Source organism: Mesoplodon bidens (genome assembly GCF_964165515.1).
Source record: "Mesoplodon bidens genome assembly, chromosome: X".
NCBI lineage: Eukaryota > Metazoa > Chordata > Mammalia > Artiodactyla > Ziphiidae > Mesoplodon > Mesoplodon bidens.
This window is the reverse complement of record NC_138163.1, coordinates 47,994,050-48,018,847: the sequence shown is the minus strand read 5'-3', so window position 1 is coordinate 48,018,847 and position 24,798 is coordinate 47,994,050. Positions and strand designations below refer to the sequence as shown.

General features: G+C 37.2%; 1 protein-coding gene across 2 annotated transcripts in view; it reads right to left on the bottom strand.

Annotated features, from left to right (window-relative positions):
• The window catches only part of MORC4 (MORC family CW-type zinc finger 4), a 51,004-nt gene that overhangs the window by 15,171 nt on the left and 11,035 nt on the right, over nt 1-24,798 (bottom strand). For both annotated transcript variants that reach the window (XM_081221571.1, XM_081221572.1), the window contains exons 4-12: nt 22,779-22,996; nt 21,874-22,021; nt 19,472-19,604; nt 19,009-19,137; nt 16,144-16,263; nt 14,640-14,740; nt 5,888-5,986; nt 2,189-2,317; nt 197-265 (exon numbers count right to left, since the gene is read on the bottom strand). In XM_081221571.1, the coding sequence (XP_081077697.1) occupies nt 197-265; nt 2,189-2,317; nt 5,888-5,986; nt 14,640-14,740; nt 16,144-16,263; nt 19,009-19,137; nt 19,472-19,604; nt 21,874-22,021; nt 22,779-22,996 (1,146 nt within the window). The remainder of the gene's footprint in view (nt 1-196; nt 266-2,188; nt 2,318-5,887; nt 5,987-14,639; nt 14,741-16,143; nt 16,264-19,008; nt 19,138-19,471; nt 19,605-21,873; nt 22,022-22,778; nt 22,997-24,798) is intronic.

The window sequence follows — 24,798 nt, the reverse complement described above, 5'->3', positions numbered from 1 at the left end:
GAGAGAGGTTAAAGTCAATCACTAGTTGAGACATTCAGGAGATGATTAGAAAGAATAAAGAACTGGAAGACCAGAGAGGTGAATAGGGAAATCATTAAAAAAAAATCATCTCTCTTCTCAAAATTCCCCTGTCCTATTAGGAAGGGTCAGGCTCCTCTACCGTATGATATAGAGTACCACCTCGGGTATACTCAACTGTTTCTTAGCTTTGCTCAAGTACAGGTCTTCATCAATGAGTTCTTGTTCCTCTGGAACAGAGCACCTCCTGCAGTACAGAGAAGAAATCATCTTTCAGAAACAAAATGTGCCCTTCACTGTTACCCTTTACTTTCCTCACGACTATGACAAGGCAGGTTAACCACCCTCTAACATTACAGAGTTCATATTCCACCCACATTACAAAACCTGTGTGCAGGATAACATGTAGCAATTCTCTTTTCAAGGCATATCATATCATTATTTTTGGTGTATACATCACCATTCTCCCAAGACACTCAAAGTACTAAAGCATAATCTCTAGTTCTACACAGTGAAGTTCAAGCACAAGAGAGACTTGCTTGAGGTTCCATACAAAGAGAATATTGCTGAGACTAGAACCGAGGTCTTTTGCTTCATGTACTAAGAAAGTAATTCCCAAGGTGCCATCTAGAAGCAGGAGCATCCCTAGACTATGTGATGATGCCTGAAGAGGAAAATCAGAGGCTATGATAGAGAGCAGCAAGAAGCGACTAGGAGCTGACATTGTAAAAGGAACAGAACAGACACTAGCAAAGAGGAGAAAAAGAGAATTCTATAAATGAAAAGACTAGATGTAAAGCACGAGGAAGAGAATTTTAGGAGTAAAAGCTGAAAGGAGTACTAGAAAATGTAGTCAATGGACAAAAGCAATCCTAGAAATAAACAAAAATTAATAATAATTGGAAACCCTATGTTATACCCATTTTATTAGGGCACAGAGTGTCCTGGAAGGCTATATCTCTTGGACTAAGTATAGACTGATAGCATATATATAGGATTCAAAAATGAGACTTCTAAGTGCTCAGTCCTACTTTTTTTTTTTTTTCGCGGTACGCGGGCCTCTCACTGTTGTGGCCTCTCCCGTTACAGAGCACAGGCTCCGGACGCGCAGGCTCAGCGGCCATGGCTCACGGGCCTAGTTGTTCCACGGCATGTGGGATCTTCCCGGACTGGGGCACAAACCCGTGTCCCCTGCATCAGCAGGCGGACTCTCAACCACTGCGCCACCAGGGAAGCCCTCAGTCCTACATTTTAATCACACAACCCTAAGAGATACTTAGGCACATCTGGAGACTACGGGGAAATGCTTGCTCATTACAGACCTGGACTTCGTTTATTTCATTTCCTCCATTTTAAACATTTTTTTCTAAAAAGCATACTCTGGTTTAGTACCTTTTTTCTATCAGCATTTATTCTGCAGAAAAAAGTTAAGAAAGTCACAGCTGAATTGAAGCAAACTGAGTTATTATTATCAACCTATGTGACTAAGTCATATAAAAATATTTGTTAAATTGAAATGAATACCCATGGATATGACAGGCACTATCTAGATGTTAGCTGCTTCAAGAAACACATGGTATATTAGAAAGACAAACATGTAAACAACCTGCATTGAATGTACGATAGGTACTACAACAGATGCAAGTATAGGAAGCATATGAAGAAAACTGTCAACTCAACCTGAAACGTAAATCCCTTGTTCTCAAATAATTTATAATCTCTTGAAGAGCCCAAGTATATATATATGAAAAACATCCAAAAAATTCAAACAGTACGTGAACAAATGTGAAGAATTAAATACCACAGGAAGCCAGAGTAAAATAACTGCAAACTACTGTCAACTGGAGAAGTATCACACAAAATACTTAAGCTTACCAGATGGATATGATTTAGATAGGCAGATGGAATACAGAAAGTCACTGTAAGCAAGTGGAATGACAGTATCAAGTCATGGAGATGGGAATACGTATGGCATGTGTGGGGAAGAGTGAAGCCACAGGCCTGCTAAAGCAGAAGGTTTGTGTTGAGATACAATGAATAGGTAGAGTGGGACCTGTTAGCATAGGGGCTTGAATGCCAGGGTGAAGAGTGTGGCCTTGAGATGAAAAGTGTTTTAGGATACAGAGACGAATCAGGAGTTCTCTGACATAATACTGAGTCTTAACCTTACCTGTACCTTGGATGTGAATTATAGTAACAAAACCATCTTGCAGGTAATGTAGATGGATCAACCTTGCCAGGAAGCTTCCTCCATTTAAGACACTCATCACACTGTACCCATGTCTGGTCAGGAATCTTCCTGAATGAAGGAAAACAGAAGTATGACTGTGTATATCCTAGCTCTATACTCTGTCTTACATTAGAAAAGCATACCCTAAAAGTGAAAGAGCATGATTTTATATATGAAATGTGTTAGAAATGTTATTGTCCAGGTGTCCAAAATGTATATATATTAAACTTCACAGATAAAATAATGATAGGACTAGACCAGATATGGATATGAAAAATAGTAGCAAGTTTTAACATGGTGAGCTACCATATTACAGAGGTCAATAGTACTTACCTTGGAATCTTATCCTTAAGCAAACAAAAGGATAACTTTAAAATTTATTAATCAGCAAAAAGTTTTATATATATTACAATATTATTAAAAAATAAGACTGATAGAATCATTTTATTTGCTTCTATCCAATCCCGTGATAGATTTGAAATGCATTTGTGAGAGTCATTGAAGCACCGTCATTAAAATGACTCCCCCATTTCCCTGCAGGCTCCCTAGTCCTCCTTTTTTTTTCCTTTCAAGAAGTCTTTGTTCATACTTAAATCAAAATCAATATTAGGTTGATATTCCCAAAGTTAACCTTAAAAAGTAACATAAATCTGATTAAATTTCATAACTAGAAATGGTGGCTCCAGTTCAACAACTGGGTTAAGTTATGAAGAGAAAATTCTTCCAGAGTTCTACTCTTAAAACACATGCCCATTCCCATCTCTTCTAGGAAGTGTAACCCAGTCACCTACACCTTAGAATAAATTTGTTTCTCTGTAAGAGGAGATGATCATTATATAATAGAAGTAGTCAGCATCTAATATGTGAAAGGCAGACCAGAGTGGGAAGGAGGAAGGCTGGAGAAAAGACAGAAAGAGGGTAGAGGGACACCTAGGGCCAATTTGAAAAACATGTAATTTAGACTCTAAGATTTTGTGTATGTTACATTTACACTGCTCTTATACTAGACATTTCAATAGAGTGGTATGATTCTTTTATGTCTTAGTTCAATATTTTTCTTATCTTTTTAAATGGTGCTTTTTTTCTAGTTATAAAAACAATATAAGCTCATATAGAAAATACAGAAAGATATAAAAAAAAGTAAAAGGTGCCCATAAGTCTACCACTCAAATACAATGCCCTCTTCTTGTTCAAAACTGTTTTAACAAAGAGAATTCATACACATTCTTGGATATATAGCTTCCTATCTCCTAGCTACAGGCTGCTCCAGCCTTGCAACCTCTAAACTCTAAGCTCAAGCCTGACCTCTGGTGTCTAAATATTTCTGTACAGTCACTGTTTTATTTAGAGCCAGAGAAAGGAGTTTCAGCCGTAGTGGAAGGGGAGAGGAAAGGTCATATTAGCTTTGGTTTTACATGCACACACACAGAAGAGTCTCATGCAGGAGCATGCCAATATTACTCTCTTGGGGACAAGCATTAGAGATGGTAACTCTCTGCCTCAGGTTACGTGCAGACCATGGTAGGTCCTCCCATCCAGGCAGATAGGAGAGACTTTTAGCTTGTGCTTGCAATAAGTAGGTAGTTGAAGGGGCTATGCCATATTCTCATTGCATCCTTCCAGAAGAGTGTCGTGGTTGAGGACCTGGGTTTGGGGGCCTGACTGCCTATATTTGAACATAAGTGGATCTACCACTTTCTACTTTTCCAATCTTGAACAACTTACTTAAGCTCTCAGTGTATCAGTGCCTACATTTGTAAAGAAGTAATAATATCATCTGTCTATCTCATAGGGTTGTTGTGATGATTAAATAAATACATGTAAAGAACTTAGACCAGTGTCCAGCATGTAAGTACTCAATAGATAACCATCATTCTGCCTACAGAAAAGGTTGTATAACATACATAAACACACTCCAGCAATATATGAACATCTGTTTCATTGCATTAATCACTGCTTATTTAAAAGGCAAAAAAAGGCATCTCAATTTGCATTTCTTTGAAAACCATGGATGTTGGACAGGAGTAGAGATCTTTAGAATAAGATATAGTGATATTCATACAGCAATCATGTTGCATTTAAAACAAAATTTTATATCAAACATTTGTCTGATTATTTCCATTTTTAAAAAAAACATGGCTGCCTACCCCAAAATGAACCTCTAATCTTTGTCTTGATGGTATAATTGACTGTATACATGTTGTTACACATCCTATCCTGTATATTATGCTCCTTTCCTGGCCTACTAAGGCATTTCATCCTGATCCACCATTCTGTGTGTAATTTCCTGTCTTAGATTCAATAAATTCTACATCTGTTTCTGACATGCTGGGTTCTCTACTTCTAGTCTCAAATTTTTTGGTACCGTTCCAACAATGTTCGCTAGTAATAAAGAGAAGGGAAATTGGCTAATATTTCTGAATGCCTAAATGCCTACTATATGCCAGGTACTGTGCAAAAAAGGTTATGTCATCTAACTTAATATACTCAGAGAGGTGAAGTGACTTACTTAACCTAAGCTCAACCAACTATTAAGAAGCAGATCTAATAGACTTGTGGTTGCCAAGGGGGAGTGGGTAGGGGAGGGAATGAATGGGAGTTTGGGATTACCAGAGGCAAACTACTATATATAGGATGGATAAACAACAAGGTCCTACTGTATAGCACAGGGAACTATATTCAATGTCTTGTGACAAACCATAATGGAAAAGAATATGAAAAAGAATATACATATGTATAACTCAGTCACTTTGCTGTACAGAAGAGATTAACACAACATTTTAAATCAACTATACTTCAATAAAATCTAAAAACAAACAAAAACTAAGAGACATTTATCCATGATTTAATTTCATGATTTTTGCCTAATTATTTGAAAGTAGAGAATACACTAGTGATTTATTTAGGGTTTTAAGTAATCATAATTTTTTTTTTAGATGTTGGGGTAGGAGTTTATTAATTAATTTATTTATTTTGGCTGTGTTGGGTCTTCGTTTCTGTGTGAGGGCTTTCTCTAGTTGTGGCAAGCGGGGGCCACTCCTCATCACGGTGCACGGGCCTCTCACTATGGCGGCCTCTCTTGTTGCAGAGCACAGGCTCCAGACGGGCAGACTCAGCAGTTGTGGCTCACGGGCCCAGCTGCTCCGCAGCATGTGGTATCCTCCCAGACCAGGGCTCGAGCCTGTGTCCCCTGCACTAGCAGGCAGGTTCTCAACCACTGCGCCACCAGGGAAGCCCAGTCATCATAATTTTTATAGAATTTATGACCCGAAAGCAATTGTAATACATTAGATATTATATTGATACAATAAAAGTTTCAAGTTGTTTATTAAAAAAAAGAAGAAAAAGATCTAGATTTTCAATCCAGGAGTGGCTGATTTAAATGGTCATCATCTTCTACTATATCATGATGCCTGCAGGATAAACTGACAGTACTAAACTCTTCATATTTATGATCCAAATCACAGAAGTGTCAAACCAGAATGAAGAGGTCTAGAGAATGATGAAATTAGTACCTGTGATTTCCTATTTTCAGTTAATTAAACTTCCTTATGTGAAAAGCACCATCTTATCCCATTCCTTCCATTTGCTCCATAGACATTACCCCTAATATTTTTATATTCTAAATTGACTACTCACGGTATTGGCCTGACTATGGCTGAGGTCTCAAAATTCTCTTGGGAGGTCTTTTCCTTCCAATAAGCATTGAGCTTCTGGGCAAGGGCATTTATTGTCAACCTGAAAGAAAAAGAAAGAAATATGTCAATGTTGAGAATTTGTTGAATAATTTTGCAATCTTTAAGATGCTTCCATTTAAGAGAAACCAGCAATTTAGAATATTCAGCATAGGTCTGAACATCTACACTTTCAGAAACTAGGATGGGAATGTACTGCCTTTGTAAATTACATGTCAAAATGACAAAGTCAGTTGAAAAGGTAAGATGGTCACAAGTCCTAAAAAGTACTGTGTTCTCCAAATTTTAGAATCATGGCGAGGGGAGCTGATATTAGAGACAATGATAGGAGACTAAATTGCAGATAAGTTGTTGGGGAGTTATTCAATTGTCAGATGACTACAGGTAAACAATTGAGGACCAAGTTGAAAGGCAGAGGATCAAATACTGCACCCTATCTATTACAAATCAAACACTAACTTAAAAATGTCTGTATAGTTCTTCTTTATCTAAATGCTGGTCACAGCAGTTATAGCAACAGGCAACAAAGTCCCCTTCAACCTTCTACTCTATAGCTGTTAGTGGAGGCTCTGCCCCAGTTATGGCTCTTGCCCTTTCTCCTTTATCTCTCTTCCCAAATGAACAACAGCAGACCCAGGGTTAAACAATATAATGTGTAGAAAACCTGAATTTTACTTTTAAAAACTGCCAATTTCTAGTGACTAATCCTATTTAATTCTACAACCCAGGATTACAGCTTAATGTAGAGCTGTACACACCTGAAACACTACAAATTTAGTTTTTAGATCTCTTGACTCCCCAGATAATTCCCCAAAGGTTTTGTAGACCTCTTCTCTCCTTAAGAGGAATTCTTCCTTAATCCCACCTTACTCATAATAAATTAGATTCTGACTACACAGAGAAGATTAAATCATATATGAGTTCCCCTATAAACTCTTATTCCCCTCCAACCTACCAATGTTCCTACCTCTATGTTTATATCCTTCCCTAAAGTCACAGATGAAAAACTATTTCTTGTTTTCTCTTAAAATTTTACTTTAAATCTACTTTTTAAAAAAGATTACATGGGATTCTGGAAAGGTGGTGGAGTAGGAAGCACCAGGAATCTGCCTTCCCATCTAGACAATGATTACACTGGCAGAATCTGTCTAATGTAACTATTTGGAACTCTGGAGTCTACTGAAGACTTGTAATTTCCAGGGGAATGCTTGGATGATAGATTGGCAAATTTCAGCTCTTAGCTACCCATCTCCTACCCCAGCCCTGTGACAGGCAGCTGTGCACACATTTCAAGACCAGCTTGCAGGAGCCAGGGTAGGCAAAAAAAGACCTTGTCCTCCAAATATTGGGGATCTGTGCTCTGATCTCTGTTTGCCGCTCCTGATCACAGGATAATGTAATCCCATGGTAACCACAAGGGAAATAGCTATAAAATATACACAAAAGGAAATGAGAAGAATTTAAATGTTTCACTACAAAAAAATCAGCTAAACATAAAAGAAGATAGTAATAAAGGAAATGAAGGACAAAATATCTATAAGGCATATAGAAAACAAATAGCAAAATGACAGTAGTCCTTTCTTATCAGTAATTGCTTTAAATGTAAATGGATTAAACTCTCCAAAAGACACAGAGAGATGGGTAAAATAAAAAAAATGACCTAAATATATGCTGTCTACAGGAGACTAACTTTAGATACAAAGACACAAATAGGGTGAAAGTGAAAGGATGGAAAAGGATATTCCATGTAAATAGTAACCAAAAGAGAGCAAGGGTAGCTATATAAATATCAGACAAAATATAGACTATAAATCACAAGAGCTAAAATGGTGAAGCAATCCAAGTGTTCACTGATAAATGAATGGATAAGCAAACTGTAGTATATACATACAATAGAATATTATTCAGCCTTAAAAAAGGAAGGATATTCTGACATATGTACATCATAGATGAAACTTGAGGACATTACATTAAGTGAAATAAGCCAGTCACAAAAAGACAAGTACTGTATAATTTCACTTATATGAGGTACTTAGAGTAGTCAAATTCATAGAGACAGAAAGTAGAATGGTGGTTGCCAGGGGCTAGGAGGAGGTGGGAATGAGGAGTTATTGTTTAATAGGTATAGAATTTCAGTTTTGCTAGATAAAAAGAGTTCTGGAGTTGGATGGTGGTGATGGTTACATAACAATATGAATGTACTTAATACCACCGAACTGTACACTTAAAAATGGTTAAGATGGTAAATTTTATGTTACGTGTATTTTACCACAAAAAAATTGAAAAATAAAGGAAGTAGATTATGTGGTTACCAGGGGTTGGAGAGGAGGGGGAATGGGGAGTGACTTCTAATGGACAAGGTGTTTCTTTTTGAGGTGAAGAAAATGTTTTGGAATTAGATAGTGGTGATGGTTGTACAACTTTGTGAATATACTAAAATCACTGAAGTATACATTTTTAAATGGTGACATTTATGGCATGTGAATTATATCTCAATTTAAAAAATAAAAATAAACCTCTGTTCTCATGTACTGGGGCAAAAAATATTGAGGTGACATTTACATAGAGTAAAATTTATCTTTTTAACATGTAGTTCTATCGGTTTTAACAAATGCATACAGTCATGTAACCACCACCTCAATCAAGACACCATTCTCATGTATTTTGAAACCCTATTCCTTCTTGCAAAAACCTGGCTTGACTTCACTGTTCCAGTAATCTCTTTCCTTCTACTTCCCCAATCCTGGTATGTGGTCTATACCCACTATCTCCTCTTCATTCTCCTGTCTTAATCCCGTACAATCTAGTTTCCACTATTGCCACTACACAAAACTGTTCCTTTCCCCAATCTCATTATTCTATCAACGATCCTGTCAATATGCCAGTCTGCTAAATTTGAGGCTTTGAAGTGATCTTTCTTTCCTCTCTTTTATTTCCCTTATCCCATTATTAATTTATCACCAAATTTTTAAATCTTTTTTTCAGTATCTGTCACATACTTCCTTTCTCACAGCTACTCTTATTTCACACCTTCACCCCACACCTAGATTACTCAAATAGCATATAATCCTTCTTTCAATCTATCCTGCACCGTTTCCAGATTTATCAACTGATATAATTCATGTAGAGCACTTTATAAGCCATAAAGCAGTATATAAGTGTAATGTACTATATTCTTAAGATAGAATTGTTTCAAGTCACCCCTCTACTCAAGAATACACAACGAATTCTCATTGCCTAAAGCATCAACTACTCTATCCAATGTCCCTCTAAGACAGAAGTTCTCAAACTATCTCAGTTCATGGTACCTTTAGTGTCCCAGGTTTTTCATGGCACACTTAGGTCTAAAGAAATATGTACTGGTTCCAATTACTATTAAACGGTTATGTCCAAACAACTTAATAAGTATTTATGTACTAAAATTTAGTGTCCATTTGAAAAAATATATGTATATATTTTAAAAATATTTCTGTTTCAATCTTAAATAGCCACAATTACTTATAATGGAATGGGTATGCCTGTTGGGTATTGTACAACTACTCAAACCTTGGAGTCAAACTGGACACAACTTCCCTCACTTCTTATTCAACACTGATTTTTGGTATTACTTTCTTTTTATCACAGCAATCACAAAAAACCCAGATTCACAAAGATATGGTATAATCAAGAGGAATGTAAACATTTTTGTACCTGAAAGTGGGGTGCTACCATAACAAATACCTAAAAATGTGGAAGTGGCTTTAGAATTGGGCAGTGGGCAGAGGGTGGAAGAATTGGAGGAGCATTACAGAAATTGCCTGGATTGCCTTGAATAGACTGTTAGTACAAATATGGATGTTAAACACCCCACTGGTGAGGGTTCAGAAGGGCAGAGCATGGTCGAGAAAACACAAATTTCCTCAGAGTATATCTAAATCATAGTGAACAGACTGTTAGTAGAATTATGGATGTTAAAATTGTTGCTGGTGAAGGCTCAGAAGGAAATGAGGAACATGTTATTGGAAAACTTGAGGGAAGGTGATCCCCGTTACATACTGGCAGAAAGCTTAGCAGAATTGTGTCCCACAGTTATGTGGAAAGCAGAACTTGTAAATGATAAAATTGGACATTTAGCTGAGGAGACTTCCAAGCAGGCTGTTGAGAGTGTGGCCTGGTGGCTGCTTGCTGCTTATATAAAATGTGAGAGGAAAGAAATAAATTGAGGGAAGAACTGTTGAACAAAAAGGAACCAGGACTTAATGATTTTGGAAATTCTCAGTTTATCCAGACTGCAAAAGATGCTAAAATTTAGAAAGATGCTCTAGAGAAAAAGCCAAGGCAGTGGCTGGACAACCTTTTGCTAATATCTCAGGAAGATCAAAAGGTCAAAGTATTCAGTCACACAAAAAGCTCTCTGAAAAGATTAAACACGTGAATCAGATCTCCACCACCATCTCAGCAGAAGCCAAGAACAGAAATAGGATTATCTAGGAAAGACATGTCAAGAGTCTCTTGTCTGATGGAGTGAATATCCATGATATATACTTGAGACCCATAAGGTTCTTGAGAATGGTATACAAGGACAAAACTGCTAGATTGGACTGAAAGGGACATAGAGAGTATAAATGAAAGAAGGCAGTTAGACCCCCAAAACTCTAGAGTTAAGAAACAGGCTGATGAAACTACTCAGCTACAAATACATGCTACCCTTCAAGAAAAAGGAAAAATGAGTCTGTGGGTGGAGCCATGAGGACAGAGAACAAAGCCTTAAATCCAGAGGGTGGAGCTGAAAGCCCCAGAAGAGTATTCCCAGGCCTTGAAGTTGTTTTTTTTTTTTTTTTTTTTTTTTTGCGGTACGAGGGCCTCTCACTGTTGTGGCCTCTCCTGTTGCAGAGCACAGGCTCCGGATGCGCAGGCTCAGGGACACGAACCCGTGTCCCCTGCATCGGCAGGCGGACTCTCAACCACTGTGCCACCAGGGAAGCCCCAGGCCTTGAAATTTAATGGAGTTAGCCTGGAAATTGTTTGGAATCTGTGATTCCTTTTTCCTTCATTTTTTCTCCCTGTTTGAACTGGAACATCTATCACTGTTATCCTATGCCTGTCCCACCATTATATTTTGGGAGTAAATACAAGAAAACAAAAAGACACACATCTGCAGATGGAGAGGAATTTTACCCCAAAATGCATCAGACTCAGAGTATCATCCATACCTGATTTAGATGAGGAGATTTGGGAATTTTGAGCTGATTACATTAAGAGTTTAGACTGAGCTGATGTAAGAGTCGAGACTTTTGGGGATGTTGGGATGGGGTAAATGTATTCAGCATGTGTGATGTAAGTGGATCTTAAGGGGCCAGAGGGCAGACTGTAGTAGCAGAAAAATGGTCCTCCAAAGATGTCTATGTCCTAATCCCTGAAACCTGTGAATATATTAGATTACATGTCAAGGGGGAAATCAGGTTGCAGATGGAATTAAGGTTACTCAACAGCTGACCTTAATTAAGATAGGGAGATTACCTTGAATTACCAACATAATCATTAAGGGTCCTTAAAAGTGGAAGAGTGAGGCAAAAGAGTCAGAATCAGAGAAGGAGAGCGATGACAGAAGCAAGGTCATCAGAGTGTTATGATGTGATGACGCAACCCACCACTGATGGCTTTGAATATGGATGGAGGAAGAGGGCCATGGGCCAAGGAATACTGGCAGCCTCTAAAAGTTGGAAAAGCCAAGGAAATGGATTCTCCCTTAGAGCCTCCAGAAATAAATGCAGCCTTGCCAACACCTTGATCTTAGCCCAGTGAGATCTATGATGGACTTCTAACCTACAGAACTCTAAGACAATATACCAGTGTTGTCTTAAGGCACTAAGTTTGTGGTAATTTGTTACGACAGCAACAGAAAACAATTTCTATTGCTTAGGCAAGAGTCAATATCACTGTATTCCCCTCGAAAATTTTAAACATCCTGTGGCTCCTCTGTGAGTTCATTATGTGCACCTTGGCACACAGTTTGGGAACTGTGGCTCCAGGACAGGGGTCAGCAAACTACAGCCTGTGGGGCAAATCCGGGCCACTGCCTGTTTTGGTAAACAAAATTGTATTGGACACAGACACCGTTCATTCCTTTATTGTCTACGGCTGCTTTCCTACTACAGCAGAATTGAGTAGTAGTGACAGAGACCGTACGGCCTACAAAGCTTAAAATATTTATTTCCTGCCCCTTCACAGAAAAATTTGCCAACCCCTGCCCTAGGACAGGGCCATACTCTATCCATCTGACTTCATTCCCCTTCACTCTACGTACATCCCCTTATCCCCACTCCCCATATTCTTCCCACTCTGAGTTGCTGTCACTTAGCTCACGCTATAATTCCATCCTGGAATTCCCTTCCCTCCCTTTTCTAAACCTGTATCCTTTAGGCAAATCTCAAGTCATACCTTCTACCTAAAACCTTCCCTATCTGTTCTATCAGGGAATGTTTCCTATACCATACCACTTAGTTTTGATTGATCAAACAGCAAGTTTATTGCTCTCTAAACTGTTTCGTGTCTGTGACAATCCGTCATTACAGTTACACTGTGAGCTCCTCAAAGACAGCAACCATGTCTCAAATTTCTCTGGAAAACTCCACAAAATCTAGCCACTGTGTCATGTACCAGTGAGGTGTTCACTTAGTATGCGTTGACTGCATTTCTTTAGCTGAAATTCACTCTAAAAATGTTAGAAGTTTGAGCCCTGATAGTTGTAGCTGAAATCTGATATCTACAACTATTAAAAGTGATATTACAAATGATTTATTTGTAGACATTCCAGCAGTATGATGGCTGGTATCTCTTATAGCGGTTTTGAAATGTATAATACTCTTAGGATGAGTTTGTGATAGCAGACAACCTTCTCTAATCGCCCTCTCAAATTCCCTTATATTTTAACTAAAGACCTTTTTCATTTAACATAAAATAAATTGAGTAAAAAGGGAAATGCTGCCAGAATTGGGATGAGTTATGCAAATTTATTACCCTCAGAAGACTCTGTATGCAGGATAGTATACTAGTTTTCTGTTTTTAATAAAATGTGTAGCAGATAGTAAGCTACTTAAGCCAGAAGTCCCATATGTTTAGCTGAATAAACATACTCTCTATAGAATATCTCCATTTGGTCTCCCCTGCCATTACCTCAAACCCATCATACTGAAACAAAACATCACAAACCAAGCGTCTAATACCTCTAAACTTTAAAAGCTAGATTGGGGGGTGGCGGAGACGGCTTAAGAGGATGTTACATAATTTTTAATATCTAACATTTGGATTTCACAAATCTTAACTATTTGGTTAATTACCAGAAATTCTCTATTCCTTTCACTCAAGAGAAACAGAATGACTTGGCTCTAAGACTTTTGTCAAACTGATGTCATTTCTAAACTTTCACTCTTGTGAGTCAAGTCCTAGTCAAAGATCTCCATTATGTGCCAGACTCATATTTAAAAGAGCATTTTACTTAAACTAAGGGCAGGTAGTTATTATAATCATTGAGTAGCCCGAGTGACCAAGAACCAATTACCTTGAAATTAATCTGGGGTTGTCATCCAAATAGTTCTGTCAAATACTAAACCTAAAATTCTTATGGTTTCATATAAACTAAGGCACAACATTTAACTAATTTTATTACAGTTTTGGACACAAAACAAAAGAGATTTGGGGAAATACTTTTCCCCCACTCTAAGAAAAGATTTGCTACTTAGATTTCTAGAAAAATGACACCAAATGTCCTCATGCCTTCTTTCTCCATCCTCCCAGAACACCCTTTGCCCTTTCAAATACTTCCCTGTGCTTAGAATTTCCTCGCCCTCTTCATCCACCTAGCAAACTCCAATTTTTCCTTGAAGTTTAAGCTCAAACATATTCTGCTCTGTGAATCCCTTTAGGCATATTTAAAGCTTCTTCCCATTTGGCATACATCCCCTATTAAAGCAACTATTCTATAGGTATTTACGTTTCTTATTTACATATATCTCGTCCTATTTGTTCATAGGCATCAAGGATTCTTAACTTTCATTCTTATGTCCCTAATACCTGGCACATAGGAGATATCTCACAATACTTGATGAAAGAAGGAATGTATGATCCACCCCTCCCCACAAGTTTTAAAACAAACTATTATATCCTGGCTTTAACAACTCCCTTCTCTGTCTCCTAAAAATATCCTTGCTGGTTCAGCCTCAATGTCAAGTCCCTTTCTGATTCTTTATTGGTCTTACCTATTAAATCTAGATGCTTCCGGGAAAACACATGTTTTTCCTGCTGCTCCAATACTTTCCTCTCAATCTGTTCACTGGCTTCAAGGAAATCTTTCGGAACAAACTTCAAACTGCTGCTTTCCCCACAACATATTCAATAACTTCAGGTCCACTCATCTCTTTTCATTAAGATCAATTCCAAAGCTCTTTGTTTCACCAAAGTATTTTACTAAATAACCCCTATGCTCTTTCCCTAATTTTTAAAGTTAAGGTTTATTTCAGTTGGGCTCCATACATCAGGTATCAGTAAGCTTTTAATTTAAAAATCAAATCCTTTTATCTCTAATCTTGGAAAATAGATTTAAAAGGATTCTCAGTTCACTTATGTGGCTGGTTTTTAGAGATGATTTTAGAGGTTTCAGAGAATATAATCATATCTGAACAAACCATCAGAAACACCTCAGGTTGGGAGTGACTCACCGGTACTCCTTGGTGTACTCAAAGTCTTGTTTGTTGTAGGCAGGTTTTAAGAAATTGCACTCAATGACTCCAATTACTCCCACACCTTCTCCATGACTTGGCTTACAAGAAAAATATTAATTTCAACACTTACATTACTGTTGACTGCCTGGAGGCACTTCCTTTTGATTCTAAACAATAATAGAAAGGTTACATAACGTTCACGGGCAAGGAGAGGCCAGGAATATCTAGAGAAACACTGAGAATGTACTCCAATAGACTGCAAGTATTACAATGAACTGGAACCTCTGGCAAATTACAGGGCAGAGATTTTCAAACTGTGATCCATAGATTTCCTAGGATTTTCCAGAGATTAATAGCCATCTCTACCTCACCCACACTACCTACACTTTCATCTGTTTTATATTATGGGACTGCCAGAAGATTTCACTTAAACAAAGAATGACAATGCTAAAAAAAAAAGTCAAGGTTATATACTTCTGTTCTAAGGAACTAAAACCAAACTCCAAAAATTTAAGGATGCTATATAAATCACACTCCATTAAAATAAACCATTTTTATATATGTATGCCACCAAACAACTGCTAAAGAGAGTCAGACTTGCAGTATTATTAATTACAAGTTGATACAAGAGATTTTTGGATTTTAAATCATTTTTGTATACTTTAATGGAAGGAACTGAGTAGAAGTGTAATTAGACTGGCAAACAAACAAGTTGTATAAAGATGATATAACAATGAAAAGCAATATGGGCTGAAAACTAGCTCTCCTGGGTCATATGTAACTTTGTCCTACTGTGTAATATAAAGCAGTTTATCATTCTTTGTGCTTTAGCAATCTTATCTGTAAAATAGGAATGAATGGGATACTTGTGGATATTACTACTTTAAGTTGTCATCAAATTTTTAAGATGATGGTAATATTTGTACAGTTCAGTTATAGAGTACTTTTGCATAATTTATCCCATTTAAATCTCTCAACCCTGCAAATTGTAAGGTAGGCAGAGCAAGTAAAATTACTATCGTTGTTTCCACTTTACAGGTAAGGAAATTGAGCCTCAGAGAAATTAAACAATGTAGCCAAGATTACATGGCTTTTAGGTGGAAAAGCCAGGCCTCAAATCCTGGTCATAAACCACTACATTTTATACATCTTCCACGATGCCTTACTGTCTCCCCAAGAAAATGGAAAGAGCTACCTCAAACATTAATAAAGTTATATGCATGGCAGAGTTGCTGGTGCTCTAATTCTACCTCTTATTAACAGCTACCTAGAAAATGCATTCAGTAAAACTCCTGGGTTGATTGACATCTATGAAGAATGAGAAGTAGAAAGAGCTTTTGAACACAAGACAGCTCACTGGTAACACAGAATTCCAGGATCAGATTTAACAACTATCTCAAGATGAGTAAAAAGCCATTCATTAGTCTATCCCTTTTGCAAAATTTAAATCCTCTTCCTACTCTTTTCAGCCTTCTATGACAGAGAAGCATTAACTACTCACCTTCACCTGGCATCCCACCTTCTCAAAAGACTTTATGAGGCGGTTGTTATGATACATCATTACTCCAAACTGGTTATTATTCTTGCAAGAGAACCCAAAAGTTATTTTCACCTGCTTATTCTGAGAAAAAAATCATTAAGGAGACAAACACCAGGAACTTTAGCACACAAAATTTTGCACTATATTACAGCAAAAAACATCAAACACCATTGTATGTAAACTGGTATAACCTTTCTAGAAGGCATTTAAAAAATCAGTAGCAATAGCTTTAAAAATATTCTTAACCTTTGAACAAGTAATTCTCTTTCAAGAATTTATCCTACAGAAACAGTCAGAGAAGACCATAAAGGTTTATGAGTTACAGAAGTTTATCAGTGATTTATAATGGCTAAAAAAACATAAATAATTTAGATGTTTGACAATAAGGGAATGACTAAATAAATGTTGGTGTATCCACATGGTCTGTTATGCAGCTCTTAAAATTATGTCTTTGAAAAGTATTTGGGAACATTAGGAAATGTTCAGAAAAACAAGTATCATCTAAAAATATATACTATAAATGTATACATTGAAAAGACTATAAGAAAATATATCAAAATACCATCAGTGATCTAAAAATTCATAAATCACAGAATGTTTCTTAACCCTTGCTAATTGCTTAATTTGCTGCTAGGTAAGATACATGGTACAACACAAATTCACACAGTTATATGCAATAAGGTAAGTCCGGCTAATCATACAAAACACAATGAAAGCAAAACCATGAAGAACAAAACCACTTTTAAAGGTAAAGGACAATAAATAGCCCTGTTGTAATATATTTCATGGGAAGAAGTTAACAAGCTTGGATAAATGAAATCAAGAGAACTAAGTATTATACATAAAACATGAATAATTTATGAGTTTTTAGCAGCTCCTATTTGATTTAAAAACCAAGGTAATGGAGTGAGAAAGATAAAGGAGATAGAGAAACTGAGATTTTCATTAAAACAAATACTAAGAAATCTTCATGTCCAAATGAGTTAAATGAAAACTTATTTTTGTTACTTTTTCAAAAACTGATCTCCATTACCCCCTCTAAGTAACAAGCTACTTGCATCAAATCCATGTGACAAGTGGGTCAGGTATGATATGAAGACATGATATGAGTGGGTACATTAACAGTAATGTTTGGTTCAGAACATATACTGTTCTGGACTCCAGAACCTCAAATCAAATCTCAAATAAGACCCTATTCCAATGAAAAAACAAAACAGGGCAAAACTGCCCCAAACAAAAAACCAAAATTCTACACCATAAAATTAACATTTTAAAGATAAAGACAGTCAAATTCTTTCTGTTGTGTACTTTTAAATTCTAAATTATGGGGTGGAAGTACACTGGGGTAGGAGATTCCCCAAATTAGAATAAGGAGAAAGGACAAGAGGAGAGAAGGAGCCTTTGCTAACTGAACTGAGGAATAAATAAGTCAGCATCAGTAGTCTTTTCCCTCAGTGACTTTAGGGGACATTTTATTAGAAGTTTCATTTTACTCATGCCTATAGTGAATTCGTTTAGCCCAAATTCTAATAGGGAAAGGTAACCAGTTTAATGGGAAGGGAGGTTGAGAAGAGCTCAGGTACATTCAGAATGCATGCATAGGAGGTACCCTGATAGAAACCCACAGAAGAAAGAAGCTGGAGGTAGAAATGTGGTATATCCTGAGACAGTAGTTGAAAGTCACTTCTTTAGACTGGCTCTGTTAAACCTATGGCACAAAGATCCTAGCTACATAGTGATATTATAACTAATTTACCTACAGATGCTAACAACGTTAGCTCTGGCTTTGTTAAGCTGGGTTTGTTTAGGGCTTTAAAAAAACCTTTCACAGTAGACAAGGGTTGTGTTCTTCAAAAGGAGAAAATCAATCTGCTTATGAGTAACAACCATATGGCTATTTAAAAAGGGAACGGCATTTTCTAATTTTTGGTCAGGGGAATAAAGACAAAGTAGGCTAGATAATGACTTTGATAAAGCAAACAGAGTGTGAACATGTTTCTTGGGCAAAGAGCTGAGCTTATTACTAGAAAATAAATTACAAGAGCAATTCTTCATAACTGCTTATGAACTCTCACCCTTTCAAAGACTTTTTTGACCCCAAAATCCATCAACAAAGATGGACCTAATTTCCAAAGCTCATCTTAAGATTTCCTCAAGTGTCTGAAATCCATTCCCAGGGCAATGGGGTGGGGTGGAGGGTAGAAGTGAAAATGAGTAATTACTTCTCTGAGTGGCTGCCAATATGAGAAGTACCAAGAAATCCATGTCAAATCTGTTGAAGATTTATCTCACCCTAGAAAATCAACTTTTGATTTCCAATCTCCTAACTTTTATCAACGTAAGTCTGGACTTGGTACAGCAAAAATCATAGTATGTCCAAAAGATGAACAAGTGGTAGTCAACATTTTGCTTATTTCAATCAATGTAATATATATATATATATATATATATATATATATATATATATAACAAAATTCCAGTACAAACCAAACAGTGTGAATCAGTCCTTATAGCAGAGATTCTAAAACCTGGCTATTCATTTAAATAAATAAATATTTCTTATTAAAAAAAGAGATTTCAGAATCTACTGAACCAGAATCTCTAAAGTCTCAGGATGCTGTATTATTTTAATAATTTCCAGTTGATTTCTGATAAAATTGGCACACAGATTGGCATTCAACAAATACCTCCTTAGACACCTAAAATAGGGTTTGTACTATAACACACATTTTTGAATTGGAAAAGGAAAGGTTTCTGTTTTTCTGTGCCCACTTGGAAATCTAATCCTGAAACAAAGAGGTCAGCTTCATGTAGTTGTAAGGATACTGTGAAGGTAGGTTTATATATATCATATCCTACATTGGCCAGGCTCTTGGCAATCATCTGGGTAGTCACCTTCTTTTGACGCAGAAAAATTTTCATTCGTGGCTTCATATATAGAATGCCACAAAATGCCTATGGAACAGTGAAGGGAAAATTATTACACAATATTGCCAGTTCTACTGACATCCCTGTTGCTACCATCTACTGACTCTGCTAGCAACTGAGATCTAATCTGGGCAAATATTTGACTCAGTTTCTATACCTCGTTATTCTAAATCAACTACCACACTAAGTGCTACTGACTATATTAGCTACACTGTTTCAGTGGAGACAGTGAAAAGGAATCCTAGCATAGGGTCAAAAGGTTGTCATCTTTATATAACTAAAGTGAGATCTTGTTTTATAATATTTTCATGTTACAGGGTATCTTACCTCTCATTGTTGAAGAAAAACCACTCTTACTCACCCGTAAAGAATACTCTGTTTCTGGCAGCTCAGAGGTAATGCCACCAGTCTCTTTTTCTTCTGTGCCAAAGTCTGATACCAGGATATCATACTGATCTGTATCAAAGTCCAACTCAGACTTTCCATCTTTATTTCTGGGTAAAAGAGACAAGTACCAATCTAACAAAAACTGGCTCCAAGGACAAAAATGCACTAGGAACCCAAGAGAAAAGAAACAACATGAGCCAAAACTCAGATACCTATTTCTTTCCCTGACTACCAATTCAAAGGAACTACACATTACTTGCTTTGAAGATCACACAATATTTAAGGGCCTTTCCAGCCTAAACAAATCTACTAAGTTTCATAGAGATGTGATACAAAGCACAGAAGGAAAGAAAAAAAAAAAGGAAGGTGGGAATGTCTGTGATCTGATAAATCAAATGGATGCCAGCTATCCTCGAGGCAGGATCTGGAAACAGATCCCAACTTTCTGGGTATTGTTGGGTAGGTCATTCAACATCATTTCCCCCAAATGAATAGATAGATGAATCAAAACCTACTCTTTCTAACTTTAGCAGTAGTATAAGGACTACTAAGATTTCCCCAGATCTAATTCTATTTCTTAGAAGGAAAAAAAAAGGTTGTGACAGAAGCAGCATACACTTGTTAGTCTTCTAGAATTACCATTTAAATATAATAGTACTCATACTGTTTTCCTTAGGACCATTTCTTCTCAAAGTCCCTTTGGGTCACCTAAATATGGTCCATTCCAAGACCCTGGGCTACATCACTAACAACGGCCAGGGAAAAAAGGCAAGACCTATCTTTGTTACTGGAAAAAATGCAAAACAAATGTTGGGTTACAGAGAAAAAATACGTATCAGAACAATGGTCCCCCAAATTTGTTCTGTGGGACAGCAGTCCCCCAAGATACTCTTAAATAAGAAATAAAGAGATAAATAAAGCCTGTATAATCAAATAAAATTGAGAAACAATTCCTCGCTCCCAGAGCCACCTCAAGCTCTAGGGACACCTCCCTCATACTGGAGGTTTCAGAAGCTCAGAGCTGCTGTGTTGAAAATGTAGCTCCTTCTTCAGGGCTGAACCAGAGCCACTATGATACGTATCCTGTATAAAGCTCATGTCACTATAATAGTATATCCTGTATTTTGCAGGATAATCCTGACTCTTGCTACCCCACCCCACTCTAACGCAAGTACTCTGAGGAGATTCCCTGTCCTCTCTGGTGCTCACCATTCACCATCCAAGGAAAGGAGGTCTGGAGAAACATTTTTTTTGAAATTGGGAAACACTGCATTCTACATTGCTCTCTTAAACGTCTTCAATGTATTTTGAAATAACATTAGCATATTAAAGCCTCCGAGAAGTCCTACAATAAAGCAACATGGTAAGCTTTGTTTAAGCCAGCTTTTTCCAAAGTTATTGGACCACAGAATCCTTTATTTATATAACACCTAGTACCATATAACTGAGAAACAATATACAAAGAAAAAGTCTGCTTATTGTGGTTAAATCACTGGAAATGGCTCATGAAAATGATCCTTTATAATATAAATTATATGACTTGAGGTTTTCGCAGTAGGACACAGGAAGATGTAAATTACCTTACTTTTTTTCTTTTTAATGCAAAGTACTTTCTATATAAAGCAGCATGGTTTTTATCTAAGTTTTACCCAACTAAGAAATGAGGCAAAATACTTGACCTATGGAGAAAAAAGAAGAATGAATATATCTGATACTCTGTTCTATTAAACATAAGAGTAACACCTCTATTTTATATTAAAGGTTTTTAGGTTTCAGTGGACACTGTGCTCCATTTAACATGAAAAAGTTAAACAAATGACATATCCCAAAGTATTTCTAGGTTATTTTATTAGCTCTAAATACATGACCTGAAGCCAGCTTCATTATAGTTCAAATATATCTGCTTTGAAGATTTTTCCACTTCTAATCCAGCTACTCTGAAAACAGTAATACAGAGGTCCTTACTATTTAAAGATTGTATTGTGCTTTGTTACCCTAATTTCTCTTTCTCTTACTTCATTTTCACTGCAAATAGGTAAAATAACTATCATTGACCTATCTCAAAACAGTGTCCGTGAATATAAAATAGATATTTGTAATGGATTCTGAAGATTTTAGAATAATGTTGAACTGTCTTGACAGTAATAGCTTCAGGATATGTATGTAGGTCTCCATCTTATCAAGCTCCACGTTTTACCAATAAGAAGCACTGTCTCAAACAGAGCTGTGCTTCTAAGAAGGTTAAGGATAGGTGTGCAATGATATACAAACATGTAGCAAAATTTATCTACTCTGCTTCTCTAGAGCGATTTATTAAAATATGCTTCATCATAGTGCTTTTGCTTATTAGAATCTATCACTCTTGGAATACTATACCTGCGGATGTTCCAAATGAGAACACGAGTGCCTTTTTTGCCTGGGATGGCATCAAACTGGGACAGCAGGTCATTTTCACTGTTGAAAATTGAATAGTTCAAGATGGCTTCTAGGCTGGGCAAGGAATCCTCCGTTATAATCATTTTTTGTAAAACCAAGTATAGTCAAAGAAAAATTAATATCTTAAGAGGATGCTATCAGTCAGGAAGATCGGCCTTTTGGGTTGCCCGTTTAGACAAAATATAGACATATAGATATAAAGCATGGGCATTACTGCTACAGAAGAAAGGAAAGGGGGGAAACGCAGAAAGGTTGTAGAGACAAAAGCCAAAATCAGTTATGCCTGCAGAATATAGCTTCAAAGATATAATGTAAATTAAGACAGTCCTATACTTAAGAAATAGTTCAAAGGCTGAATTTTTCAACTCTTTGGAAGCAATGAGTTCAAACTTTATTGCTATACTGCCTGCGTAAAGACACCTGGTGTCTAACAGAAATAATAGCTTGTCCAGGTATAGAAAAGTGAGCTATTCAGCTGTCAGATAAGCTGATAAATGGTATGTTTCTAGGAGAGTGACGCAAATGTAACTACCCTTAGGGGAAAAAAAAAAAAAGAGAAGGCCCTAGGGAACTTTACCACAGGAGTGGTGGGAGTGGGGAGATAGTATATAGATCAAATCGCCTAACGGTGAAAACGGCAATATAATTCTAAGATTCTGTCAATGATCCATTTATTTAAAAAATATTTAATAGGGTGAAATTCCAGTTAAATTTAAGACACCTGAATACCTCTTTAAATATGAAAACTTTTGATAGCTGGATTCGACCTGTAGAAAGAGGTTTCTATCAGAATAGTCAGATTAGACTAATTTTTAACTAACATTTTCCATTTCCAGAAAGGATATTGTTTTGCTGGTTGAATGGAACAATTGGTACAATAACTGCTTGGGCCTGGACACATTCCAGATAGGTCTGTGATAGGAGTCCAACAGTGAGAGTACCCCCATTCTTGGTGAAGACAAGAGCATCCTTTCCTAGTCGCATGGAGCCTGACTTGAAACCATTACCAAAGACCCCGATGGGACACTGGCTCTTCTTTATTACTTTGTCTGTAAAGCCAAAGCTGTAATTACACAAGAAAAAAGAAATCAGAAGGGTAAAAAGCATCCTAAGACAGGTAGGCAGAATGTCTGGCTTTCAAATGAAGAACACTTATAAAAAGTCCTTCCGGGCTTCCCTGGTGGCGCAGTGGTTGAGAGTCCGCCTGCCGATGCAGGGGACACGGGTTCGTGCCCCGGTCTGGGAAGATCCCACATGCCACGGAGCGGCTGGGCCCGTGAGCCATGGCCGCTGAGCCTGCGCAGCCGGAGCCTGTGCTCCGCAACGGGAGAGGCCACAACAGTGAGAGTGCTCCGCAACGGGAGAGGCCACAACAGTGAGAGGCCCACGTACAGCAAAAAAAAAAAAAAAAAAAAAAAAAAGTCCTTCCTTTTTTCTTCCTTTTGGTATTTCTGGGCAAAATTTTTAAGTTAAAAACATAGGAAATAACTACAGGGTAATGGGACTGATTTTCCTGTGTGGTCTGTGTGTACATAAACGCTTCTGCTACATTAGAGTCACACTTTATAAATGTAAAGGCGGCCTCTTTCCACTCACAGAGAGAGCTGGAGAAGGCCATGGGGCAGCTGCCTTTCTTGTCTAGATAAAATAGCTGTGATTGCTAATAGTAAAGTTAGGGGAAGATGAAAAGGGTGGTTATCTCAGAGTACACCCTAGAGAGGGTAACAAGAGTACCAGATAACTGGCACTAGCACTAGTCAGAGGTACTAGGCTAGGCATCCCTAACCTGGTCATATCACTCTCTAGAAATCTGTAAGTCAGAGGTTATATATCTTGACAATTTCAACTATTCACTCAAAGGATAACACTTCCAGTTCTTACCCTCTGCTCCATCTGCTGGGACAGTTCATTGGAATGTAGCCAAGGGATAAAAATAGGTAGTTCTGTCTGTGAATATCAGCAAACAGCTGCAGTATAAAGTCTCCCTTGTTTTATTAAGGGCCTTTCACCGAGCCACCTCAACAATCTCTGTAGCCCCTTATGATCAGCTTAATCTGGGAGCCAGATCCTTTCTCTTTCTTATATTTTCCGTTCAAACACATAACAAAATGACCGAACCAAAAAAAAATTAAAGATATGAAATCTAGAAAATGATTATTATCTTCATGTATCTTCTCTCATTACAAATGCAACTAATTTTTTAAGGATTAGTTCTCTCTAGATGGACTAAGTTTACAATGTTGTACACTACCATTCATTCAATAAATATTTACTGAGTACCTACTATGTGCTGTGCATCATGCTAAGCACTGGAGACACAACTGTTAGTAAAAGAGACATGGTTCTTGCCCTCATGGTTTACAGTCTAAGGAAGGATTTCGTATATTACAGATTAGATGCTTCTCCAACATCAATACAATAGATGTTCTACCTGCCATGGCTGAGCAGCTTGGCCTTGGCTCTTATTCTTTTAATTGGGTTGAGGTGCCTGATTTCTACTTCCTGGAGGCCGGGGTTTGTGTTCACTTCCTGAGGAAGGGGTACCACCTTTTAATTTTCTATTTCAAAGTGTTAAATGATAACATCATTGTGTCCCTCTAGAGTAGACACTTTATAGGAGCTTTGTGTATCCAACAAATAAATCCAACCACATAAAAAGGTAATTTCTAGGACACTAGGTCCTTTGAAAATACCAAAAGAGCATTGAGCTTCTGCAGTCTATGGGTCTTAGCATTCCAGGAAGTAAACTTAAAGAAGTTGGTAAGATTCAGGCATTCCTTTTCCTCCTGTGGAAGAATTACCTAAAAATGATAGGGTCGTTAGGAGGGTTAAATGATACACTGTATGTACAATATATTATAACTT